The sequence below is a fragment of the Carcharhinus amblyrhynchos genome, chromosome 7 (assembly GCF_965287045.1).
Source record: "Carcharhinus amblyrhynchos chromosome 7, sCarAmb.v2.hapA, whole genome shotgun sequence".
NCBI classification, from domain to species: Eukaryota; Metazoa; Chordata; class Chondrichthyes; order Carcharhiniformes; family Carcharhinidae; genus Carcharhinus; species Carcharhinus amblyrhynchos.
Genome location: NC_137330.1, coordinates 5,455,529 through 5,467,991, shown reverse-complemented (window position 1 = coordinate 5,467,991; position 12,463 = coordinate 5,455,529). Strand labels below are relative to the sequence as shown.

Genomic DNA, 12,463 nt, shown 5'->3' with positions numbered 1-12,463 from the left:
TTCCTCTCGCACGCTCAAAGGTAGACTACTGACTGATAGCACTCAGCGTACTGATGTTGGAATTATAAATGAAGTGATTTTGGTGAAAGGACTTCTGCCACTGAAGACTTATGATGTGGGTATGCCGGCGTTGGACTGGCGTAAACACAGTAAAAAGTCTGACAACACCAGGTTTTAGTCCAACCTATTTATTTGATAATATACTCGCAAGCTTTCGGGTTAGCCCCTGACGAAGTTCACCTGACGAAGGGGCTAACCCGAAAGCTTGCGAGTATATTATCAAATAAATAGGTTGGACTAAAACCTGGTGTTGTCAGACTTTTTACTGAAGACTTATTACAGGAGGATTTCTTTGTAGAAAGGCAAATGCCTTTACAGCACTTCTTAAGGGCCGGGAAGAGGCGGACTGCTTCAGTCTGGCCCATTCCCTGAATCCAACCTCTCCCCATTACCTTCTTCCCTGCCATCAGGCACCCTCTTTGGAGCCAGGGATCAGATTAATTAGCCTGGCTGTGAGGCAGGAATCCTGTTTAAAAGTAAATAAGAACATAAGAAATAGGAGCAGGAGTAGGCCATCTAGCCCTTCGAGCCTGCCCCGCCATTCAATAAGATCATGGCTAATCTGAAGTGGCTCAGTTCCACTTTCCCGCTTTCTCCCCAGAACCCTTAATCCCCTTGCCTACCAAAAACCCATCTACCCGCGTCTTAAATATATTTAGTGAGGTAGCCTCCACCACTTCAACGGACAGAGAATTCCAGAGATTCACCACTCTTTGAGTGAAGAAGTTCCTCCTCAACTCCGTTCTAAACTGCGCCCCCCCTTATCTTGAGGCTGTGTCCTCTAGTCCTACTGTCCTTTCTGAGCGGGAAGAACCTCTCCACCTGAACCCTATCCATCCCTTTCATCATCTTATACATCTCAATGAGATCCCCCCTCATCCTTCTAAACTCTAACGAGTACAAGCCCAGTCTATTCAGCCTCTCCTCATAGTTCAACCCCTTCATCTCCGGTATCAGCCTAGTGAACCTCCCCTGCACTCCCTCCAAGGCCAAAATATCCTTGCGCAAGTGCGGCGACCAAAACTGCACACAGTACTCCAGCTGCGGCCTCACCAGTGCCCTGTACAGTTGCAGCAAGACCTCCCTACTTTTATATTCAATCCCCCTCGCTATGAAGGCCAGCATCCCATTTGCCTTCCTGATCACCTGCTGCACCTGCAGGCTGGGTTTTTGCGACTCATGCACAAGGACCCCCAGGTCCCTCTGCACCATAGCATGCTGCAGCTTTTCGCCCTGTAAGTAGTAGTCCTTCCTACTATTATTCCTACCAAAGTGGATAACCTCACACTTGCCAACATTGTATTCCATAAGATGGGCCAACGTAGATGAGGCTTGCAATCCACATTGAGGAGCTGTGGCCAATGCTCCCCCACCAGTTCCTGCAACCGTCCCTAAAGATAGGGGTCTTGATGACAGTCTGCCTTAACGCAATTTAGTCAAAGTTCTCGTCTTAAGGTTTTGTCTTGTAAAGGAACTGACTTATCAAGCCTGGTTACATTTTTCAAACATATCAGCACCTACAGATTAACGGGGAGGTGATGGCGAGTGGTATTGTTGCTAGACTGTTAATTAATCCAGAAACTCAGCTAATATTCTGGGGGATCCAGATTCGAATCCTGTTACAGCAGAGGGTGGAATTTGAATTCAATTTAAAAAATCTGGAATTAAGAATCTATGATGACCATGAAACCATCGTCGATTGTTGGAAAAACCCATCAGGTTCACTAATGTACTTTAGGGAGGAAATCTGCCATCCTTACCTGGTCTGGGCTACATGTGACTCCAGAGCGACAGCAATGTGGTTGATTCTTAACTGCCTTCAGGCAACTAGGGATGGACAATAAATGCTGGCCAGCCAGTGATGCGCACGTCCCACAAATGAATTAAAGAAAATACCATCCGACATGAATGAGGCCAATTATAGAATCACAGAAATCACTGAATTCCTACAATGCCGAAGGAGGCCATTCAGCCCATTGAGTTTGCACTGAACATAATCCCACCCAGTCCCTAGTCCTGTAATCCATCATATTTACCCCACTAATCCCCCTGATGTTAAGGGAGAATTTAGCATGGCTAATCAACCTAACCTGCACATCTTTTGGACTGGGAGGAAACCGGAGCACCCAGAGGAACCCCATGCAGACATGGGGAGAATGCACACAGACAGTCACTTGAGGGGAGAATAGAATCCAGGTCACTAGCACTGTAAGGCAGCAGTGTTAACCGCTGTGCTACCTTTAGGATGGAAGGGGAATTAGAAATTCCTCACTCTGGAATCAGTTCTGTGACTGTTTCCCTCATTGCAAATCACATGCAGGATCTCATAAGCGCCCAGATCAAAAGCAGATTCAGAGGAACTCTTGTAAAATACAAGCTCCTTGTGAAAATGGCAGAGACTGGGTTAGATTCTGCCTCTCTTCCCCTGTTCACTCACCAAGTAAGTGATGCTCTTCAGATTGATATAACTGTTCATTTGAAGATCATTCAGCCGTCCGGGAGTTGCGATGATTATATCCACTCCTTTTGTAACAACATTGATCTGATCTTTACGGCTTCCTCCTCCATAAATACACATGCTGAAAAATTCAATGTCTGACATGGATTGACAGGGAACATGAGAATATTTAAATATGTTCAAAGACATGCAAGGGTGCAAAACAAAATCTCCTGTTCAGATGAATGAAATCAGGAGTCTGGATTCCTACTGGGATTGTCCTGATCTGGAGCCTGAATTTTCCATTGAGATTGTCTCGATTTGTAGCCTAAATTTCCCACTGAGACTGTCTGGATTTATAGTCTGAATTTCCACTAAGATTGTCCTGATTTAGAGCCTGTATTTCAACTGAGATTGTCCTGATCTGGAGCCTGAATTCCCACTATGATTGTCCTTATTTGGAGCCCGAATTCCCACTATGATTGCACTGATTTGGAGCCTGAATTCCCACTGAGATTGTTCTGATTTGGGTCCTGAATTCCCAATGAGATTGTCCTGGTTGGAAGCCTGAATTCCCCAATGGGATTGTCTTGATTTTGAGCCTGAATTCCCATGGAGATTATCTTGATTTCCCACTAACTTTCATGACATGTAAAATCTATCACTGGAATGGAGTCTGACATTTGATAAATCAGCAGGCAAAATGCACTGGTTAGCCAGACTGTCCTTCCTTTACCACTCTATGTCCTGTAAACTCAGTGCCTGCTTTATCAGGAAAGGTATGGCAAGGCTCGTGCACAAAAATCTGGAGGTAATGGGTACAAAAATGCTGTTAGCATCACCTATTGCACAGCTATCATCAGTACCTTTTAATTCCTTTGTAACTGTACTTGTTGCACTCTTCCTGTATCTGAAGAGCGAGCTCTCTAGTTGGAGTGAGGACCAACATCCCAGGGCCATCAACCTTCTCCCGGAGCCTAGATAGAAAGGAAGCTGTTATGGAGTACAGGCATGGCATAATCCAATGGGATAGGAGGATAGCCTTGATCAACCTAATGACCCTTAGCAAGTCTCAAAACAGTTATAACAAAGGCTGAGGCTTTGGAGTATTCATATCAACACAATGAATAATGTTTCAGCATTATTGAAATTTCATAGAATCCCTACAGTGCAGAAAGAGGCCTTCAACCCACTGAGTCTGGACCAAATCTCCAACAGAGCATCCCAAACAAGCCCTGTCCCCATAACCCTATCCCATTAATAACCCGCCAGTCAACTTACCCGCACATCTCTGGAGTGGGAGCTATCCACAGCACGTGGAGGAAACCTATGCAGACACGGGGAGGACGTGCAAATTCCACACAGAGGCTGGAAGTGAACCACTGTGCCACCCTGCCATCAATTTTTGACACCAAATATATGGCGTTATTTAGGATGTACCTGATTTGCTAGCATGTTAGAAAACCACAAAAGAGCGACTTATCCATGAGTACAAGCCCTGACAGTGCCAACAGCGAGTGAACGTTAAGTCTAACAATTGAATTATGGAATGGTTATAATGCAGTAACCCCATTGATTAACGATTATAGTCACAGGAACTAGTGTTAGACTGGGGTGGGCACAGTAAGAAGTCTCACAACACCAGGTTAAAGTCCAACAGGTTTATTTGGAATCACAAGCTATTGGACTTTAATCTGGTGTTGTGAGATTTCTTAAGTTGTGTTTGTGGACCACCAAGGTCTCTCCGCTCATCTACACTTTTCAGAGTCACGATATTTATCGTATACTGACTTTCTGTATTAGTCCTTCACACTTCACTGCATTTAGCTCCAATCTGCAATTCTTCTGTCCATTTAGCCATCCTGAAGCCTATAGTGATCCTTATTAGTGCAGTAATCTCACCAATTAATGATTACAGTGAAGTAATCGCACCAATTAATGATTACTGGGTCAGTAATCTCTGGAGGAATGGTACAATGCACAGTGGCACAACTGAGCTGTGAAACTGGTTGAATTTGCTCTGTATATACTGCACCAATTTACATTTTTAAAACGTACAGACTATGGCGTTGGTCGCAATAGTTTCACTTTTTCGCAGCTTTTTTTGTGATTGTGCTGGTTTCACATCACGCTGAGAGTCGGTTTCAGTTCCTGCTACAAAACAAACTCATTTAGACTTCAAATGATCCAATTGAAAGGAACAACAGCTTAGATTAGAGCTACAACACGGACGGGCAATCCATTACTGAGTGACAGCGAAGGTGCTTCCAATGTTGAGGAACGTCTGTCCCGAGTTCAGGCTAGGAAATCAACAACACTATGTTTCAAGCAGGTGAGCGAGGAGATTTCATTTGCGACCCTGATAATAGTCTTTGCAACAGGTCTACTTGTTCAAGTCACATGCTTCTGGTGTGCGCTAAAGCCAAGCAATTAATGCAAAAAATGTTTCCAGCAAAGCCACTAACGCTGCAGTTTATGCAAAGCCCAGGGTTAATCTGGCAGTCTGACTGAAAACTGGCAAAGCACACAAACGTTCAGTTCTTTTATTCTCCACTGAACTTTTGACTCAATTTTGTTGTTACTCCAATGATCACTGAACTACTGAATAGTACAGCACATGGCAGGCCAACTGAGCCCCTTTCACCAGTGTCAGGGCTAAAAATTATATACTGCGTATTTATCTCTAACCCCTCTGTCCTGCTCCACACCATCACGCCCCCCTCCCTCAGCCCACTCCTTTCCACCCACAATCTCACTTTGAATTAGCTTTCCCCACAGTTCCATTCCACTGATGTCTGCATTCTCCTTTCTCAAATATTTAGCTTTTTTGCTCGAAGGACTTTGCATCTTATACTGTCTCAATAGCTCAGTATCCATCTGCGTTCAAGACTTCCAATTCTCTGACTGAGGAGTTACTGATCTGAAGTTTATTTATTAATGTCACTAGAAGGCTTACATTAACACCGCAATGAAGTTACAATGAAAATCCTCTAGCTGCCACACTCTGACACTTGTTCAGGTACACAGAGGGAGAATTTAGCATGGCCAATGTACCCAACCAGCACATCTTTCGGACTATGGGAGGAAGCCGGAGTACCTGGAGGAAACCCACGCAGACTCTGCACAGACAGTGACCCAAGCTGGGAATCGAACCCAGGTCCCTGGCACTGTGAGGCAATGGTGTTAAGCACAAACCAAATTGGCACCCTCATGCTATTATGCAGCAAACCAATGCAAACTACTTCTCAGAACACCCTTTTAATCTTCCAAAGTACTATATAGACAATCTTAAATATCTATCCTCATGGTGTTCCAATAAAGATGTCTTGACCTCAGAATAGAATCCCTACAGGGCAGAAGGAGGCCATTTGGCACATCTAGTCTGCACTGACATCAATCCTACTCAGGCCCAGCCCCGTAACCCCACGTATTTACCCTGCTAATCCCCCTGACACTAAGGGGCAATTTACCATGGCCAATCAGCCTAACCTGCACATCTTTGGAGTGTGGAATGAAGCTGGAGCACTTGGAGGAAACTTACACCGACATGGGGAGAATGTGCAAACTCCACACAGACAGTGACCAGAGCCAGGAATTGAACCTAGGTCCCTGGCCCTGTGAGGCAGCAGTGCTAACTACGGTGCCACCTCTATGTTGCAGAAATCTCTTCCTCTCTTGCTAATTTCTCTCCCACAATCCATGCTCTGTCAGCTAACCCATTGCTTTTTCATTCCTCGTCTTCGTCCTGTTCTACTCCTGACTCTGGTTTCTCGATATTGCCAGGGACTGGAATGTGCTGCCCAAGTGGTGAAGCCAATGCAATTGCTATTGGCTTGTGTGTTTTCTGTTGTTTTCTGCCAGTTTTCAGCAGGCTGCTAGAGACAATCATGACAAAAAAAGCAGCAGAGTTGGCCTCACCACACGGTGCACCGCTCCTGTACTCAGCTGATTGTGTATCGGAGGAGATATGCCTCCCTCAGGCCTGGCTGGAAGTGGAGGACACAGAAGGTTAATGATGGGAACGACGATAGAGGAAGAAGGGAGATGGAATTTTAGTGTCAGGAAGCAACGCAGAAAACAGCAAGTCACTTACGTTGGCTGCAGGTCCAGGTGGATGAACCCAGGTAAGAGATACGCCAGGGTTTTACCAGTTCCAGTCTGTGCTATTCCAATCAAGTCAATCCCCAGGAGAATTACCGGCCACGCCTGAGACTGAAACATGAATACAACCCATACACAACATCATTAAATCTCTCAGAATGGCCAGCATACAGGAAAACAGTTGAATAAAAGGTGAAGTTTCAGTACCTGGATAGGCGTTGGCCGCTGGAACCCGACTCTCTTAATATTGGCCATGACCTCTGGATAATGCTGAAAAGCTTCCAGGAAGGTGCGCACTGGATTAGGAACAGGTCGCTTTTTGCTTTCGGTCATGTCTTCGCATATTATATTGTTGTTTAACTTTCTGTTAAAATGAGCGAGTCAGTTCAGAGAGATCCATGTGGTCAACATTTTAAGACATACACAACGTTTCTTAAAAAAATTGAAAGAATACATCAGCTTCCAATAGCCCCTTCCAATCCTATTCAGATCTTGGGGCCAAGAGTTGTTTTTAAAACCAGTTGTGAGGGGGCACTGGGAAGATGAAACTCTGCCTGCTTTTAAATGGAAAATCCTCATACCTCCCCATGGTACCAGCTGGAGGGTAGAATATCAAACCAAAAACAAAGTGTAGCAATTTTTGAAAATCCATTCGTGGGACATGGGTGTCGCTGGCTGGTCAGCATTTATTGCCCATCCCTCGTTGCTCAAAGGTAGTTGAGAGTCAACCACATTGCTGTGGCTCTGGAGTTACATATAGGCCAGACCAGGTAAGGACGACAGATTTCCTTCCCTAAAGTACATTAGTGAACCAGATGAGTTTTTGTGACAATTGACAATGGTTTCATCAGTAGATTTTTAACTCCAGGTTTTTTTTTTAAATTGAATTCAAATTCTGCAATCTGCCATGGTGGGATTCGAATCCAGGTTTCCAGAGGATTAGCTGAGTTCCTGGATTAAAAGTACAGCGATAAAACCACTAGGACATCACCTCCTCTAATATAAAGCACCATTCTATCACGTCAGGGATGTGTCTTCCATTTTATCAAAACGCAGCTGTTCAGAAAATATGGTTAAGGTCTGAAACCACAGGTCAGACCACATCTGGAATATTGCAAACAATTTTGGGCCCCGTATCTAAGAAAGGATGTGCTGGCCTTGGAGAGGGTCCAGAGGAGGTTCGTGAGAAACATAAGAACATAAGAAATAGGAGCAGGAGTAGGCCATCTAGCCCTTCGAGCCTGCCCCGCCATTCAATAAGATCATGACTGATCTGTTGTGGCTCAGTTCCACTTTCCCGCCCTCTCCCCATAACCCTTAATCCCCTCTCTTATCAAGAACCCATCAACCCGCTTCTTAAAAATACTTAGCGAGGCAGCCTCCACCGCTTCAACGGGCAGAGAATTCCAGAGATTCACCACCCTTTGAGTGAAGAAGTTCCGCCTCAACTCCGTTCTAAACCGCCTCCCCTTTATCTTGAGGCTGTGCCCCCTAGTCCTACTGTCTTTTTTGAGCGGGAAGAGTCTCTCCACCTCTATCCTATCCATCCCATTCATCATCTTATACATCTCAATGAGATCTCCCCTCATTCTTCTAAACTCTAACGAGTACAAGCCTAGTTTATTCAGCCTCTCCTCATAGCTCAATCCCCTCAAACGATCCTGGGAATGAAAGGCTTGATGTACGAGGAGCGTTTGAGGACTTTGGGTCTGTACTCGATGGAGCTTAGAAGGATGAGGGGGGAATCTCGTTGGAATTTACAGAATACTGAAAAGGCCTGGATAGAGTGGAGTGGGGAAGGTATTTCCATTAGGAAAAGAGACTAGGATCAGAGGGCATAGTCTCAGAGTAAAGGGACAACCCTTTAGAACCGAGAGGAGAAGGAATTTCTTCAGCCAGAGAGTGGTGAATCTATGAAGTTCATTGCCACAGAAGGTTATGGAGGCCAGGGCATTGAATATATTTAAGACAGAGATAGATAGGCTCTTGGTTGGTAAGAAAGTCAAAGGTTACAGGGAAAAGGCGAGAGAATGGGGTTGAGAAACTTATCAGCCATGACTGAACGGCAGAACAGACTCGATGGGCTGGATGGCCTAATTCTGCTCCTATATCTTATGGTCTAAATCACCAGGGAGTTGCCAGGCATTATCGAAAAGACAGACATCAGTCCCACCTCAAGAAAATCCTCCACAAAAAGAACCTTCGACAAACTAGAATAGGCAATAGTGAAAGGTGCAGTCGACTGGGTTAGGTGGACTAATCCAGTGGACTTTCTGGCCATACTCACCGCAAGACTGGAAAATCCCATTTGAGGTCAATGGACTTTTGCTTGGTCCATTTCCCCTGCCCGCTATGATGCAGGTGGCGGCTGGGATGGGAAAATGGCTCATTGTCTCAAACACAGGAACGGGAACATGCATTGGTGGCATCCCTACAACTCACCATGACTTACTTATCCAAGGAAGTTTGGTCAAGAGGGATTCTCACAGTCAGGCCCATTGCTCAGATGGCAGGCGTGTTCAAAAAGGAGCATGACAGGTGCTCTGCCAAATTTGTTGCTAAAATACATATTCACCTGAACACACATTAATCCGCAGGCCCACGCCGAGGTAAGATATTTCAGTATTATGCCCATGAATCAGCACGAAGGTGACACTGATTTAGTTCTTTATTCTTCATTCATTTTACAAAGAATGGAGCATTCAGAAAATAGATTTGGTTGTGTGAATCTACATTAAAGGCAAAGAGTCCCAACTCCAGGAATCATCCAAATAACTAGTTTCCAAATTGATACTGATTTCTCAATGCTATTGGCTGTTAAAAAGTTGCTGTTCATAGTTAAATAAGCTGTAATGGTGACTGAACGATAGGTTCGCTGCTGACAGTGGCACAGTGTGGATATAGGGGCCCTTTGTATCTGAAAACCCTATCAATACATGATGGAATAAGAATAAGAATGAAGTCTCAGAGGGCAAGCCAGTGGCTTGACTGAAAATACAGAGCTTGAATGTTGCTTAAAAAAAGCCAGATTGCTGAAGTTTTTCACCCTGCACTCATCAGAACTACAAGAATGCCAAATTTAAAACAATCACAACAATTTAGACAACAGGAGAAAGCATTTGATTGTTTGGCAAGTGAATGCTGATGGGCTGAGATGTTGCTACGGGGAACTCAACAGTGGGCTTCCCAATCTCCTGGGAAATTGGAAAAAGGCAGAAGAATTGAACGTATTTCTCTGTTTGCAGAGAACAAGTTTCTGAAGATAAATATGTTCTGTTGGTGTTCCCTGGATATTTCTGTAGAGAATTCTCATCTTTTTCAATTCAAATATTTGGTATGTCCCCATTTAAATTATTCTCAGTCCCTTCCCTCAATCTAGATACTTTGAGTGTGGTCCATGCCCTTTACTCCATCTGGAATATTTTGGTCAATTTAAGGGGTGGGTTTGTTGAAGGATTTATTTGGTGGGCAGTGCTTGTTGCAGGGGGAAGACAGTGGGGGTGTGCAGGGATCAGAACATACGATACACCTGTAACTAACAGTGATGGGGGTAGTTGGTGGATTACAATCAGCGGAAGATAAAAGGGAGCCTAGTGAAGCTATTCTGGCTGGAGAGATGGTTTCTTTACAGAATGGCTTGGGAGAGGTGACAAAACTGCGACGAAATTATTTGACACCACCTATTATGCGAAAGCTATTCTTTTTCCTAAAGATAAAGCTTTTCTGATTGAAACAATGACATTTTAGAAAAGCTGTCAGATGAATTAAAATAATGCATTAGTATTGATTCTAGAAATGATGATGATGATAACAGTCTATACCCTCAGGAACTACTATATTGGTCCACTCCAATGGGCCATGTTCAAACTCAGGCTAAGGAACAGCGGTTATAATATTGGGGGAGGCAATGGCCTGGTGGCATTGTCACTAGGCTATTAATCCAGAAACTCAACTAACTATGAGGATCTGGGTTCGAATCCCACCATGGCAGATGGTGGAATTTAAATTCCATACAAAAAAATCTGGAATTAAGAATTTACTGATGACCATGACTCTATAGTCAGAAAAACCCATCTGGTTCATTAATATCCTCTAAGGAAGGAAATTTACCATCCTTACCTGGCCTACATGTTACTGCAGAGCCACGGTAATGTGGTGGATTCTCAACTGCCCTTGGACAACTAGGGACGGGCAATAAATGTTGGCCAGCAGTGACTCCCATGTCTCACAAATAAAAAAAAATTCACCAAAACTACATTTAAAAAAATGAGCAGATTTGCCTTTATTTACTAAATAGTGTCAGTGGAATGAAACTTTATGAATACTCCAGTTCAGAAATGACACGTGCTCTATGCAGAATGCTCAGATTCATAGGGGCGGCACGGTGGCTGGCACTGCTGTCTCACAGCGCCTAGGACCTGGGTTCAATTCCCAGCAGTCTGTGTGGAGTTTGCATATTCTCATGTCTGCAAGGGTTTCCTCCGGATGCTCTAGTTTGCTCCCACAGTCCGAAAGACATGCTGCTTAGGTGGATTAGCCATGCTAGATTGACCCTTAGTATCAGGGGGACTAGCTAGGGTAAGCGCACAGGGCCTGGATGAGATTGTGCTTGGTGCAAACTCAATGGGCCAAATGGCCTCCTTGTGCACTGTAGGATTCTATAATTCAATGCTACTGATCCAAGTGGGACATTTTCACATAATTAGGAAGATATGGTCTGAGAAAGGTGGATGCTGAACTAGTTTCCTGGGAATTATGTGAAAATTATAGATCAAATCAAATGTTTCCAATAACTTACCCAATTGATTTACTTTTAACCCTGGTGATTTACAGTTGGGGGTGGGAGGAATGCACTTAATAGCCCGAAGATGCTGTTTCGAATCATGAAACATGATTTGCACTGAACATAATTTGTGCTCCAATCTGTGATCATTCACACCAGTTACGCCAATTTTGGATTAATTACCAAAAATAAACAGAATTATGCATAAACTCGACTCTACAACATAAAAATGTGAACTTTGCTCTTTGGGTAAAATATGCAATGTAAGTTTAAATTTTAAGTTTATATATTAGTGTCACAAGTAGGCTTACATTAACACTGCAATGAAGTTACTGTGAAAATTCCCTATTTGCCACACGAGGGAGAACTTAACATAGCCAATGCACCTAACCAGCACATCTTTCAGACTGTGGGAGGAGATCCATATAGACACGGGGAAGACATGCAGACTCCACACAGTGACCCAAGCCAGGAATTGAATCTGGGTCCCAGGCAGCGCTAACCACTGTGCCGCCTAAATACAGCCAAGTGGAAATTGTTTAATTCCAAAAAAAAAGAAACTGTCTTCTAATTTGTTCAAATTAATTTTCAATAACAAAAGGGAATATTTTGCACAATTTTAATTTAAATGAACACGCAGTATGCTGAATATAATGACCAGAACAGAAGGAGCACAGGTCAAAGGAAGGACTGAAAGGTTCAAATGTCTGGCTTGCTCTCTTTCAGGGTGGGATGACAAGAACTGCTCAGAGTAAAAACAGCACTCTTGCCAAGAGAGGGACTGAAAGAGATTGATAACTTTACAGCTATCAGCTCTTCCCATCTGGTCATGGGGCAACTCCCTATCCAAAATGACTCCTCAGAGACTGGGCTGTTTAATGGAGAGTGTTGCTTTAAGACAATGACCTCCTGACCCTGATCCACCTGGAACTGCTTGTGTGAAGGGTCCACCTAGACCCAGAGCCAGAATATGGAACTCAGACCCAGTTCCTTCCTCACAAACACCAAGTCACTCCTGCTGCAGCTTTCCAACAAATACAGACACTCAGGAAGGTCTTTACTTAGACCTGACGACACAAAAC

The 12,463-nt window shown here is 44.1% G+C and overlaps 1 protein-coding gene across 1 annotated transcript in view; it reads right to left on the bottom strand.

Moving 5' to 3' along the window:
- Positions 1-12,463, bottom strand: part of ddx43 (DEAD (Asp-Glu-Ala-Asp) box polypeptide 43) — a 57,735-nt gene that overhangs the window by 25,783 nt on the left and 19,489 nt on the right. The window contains exons 6-9 of the mRNA XM_080191849.1: positions 6,806-6,962; positions 6,591-6,709; positions 3,364-3,474; positions 2,498-2,639 (exon numbers count right to left, since the gene is read on the bottom strand). Coding sequence (XP_080047975.1) covers positions 2,498-2,639; positions 3,364-3,474; positions 6,591-6,709; positions 6,806-6,962 — 529 coding nt within the window. The remainder of the gene's footprint in view (positions 1-2,497; positions 2,640-3,363; positions 3,475-6,590; positions 6,710-6,805; positions 6,963-12,463) is intronic.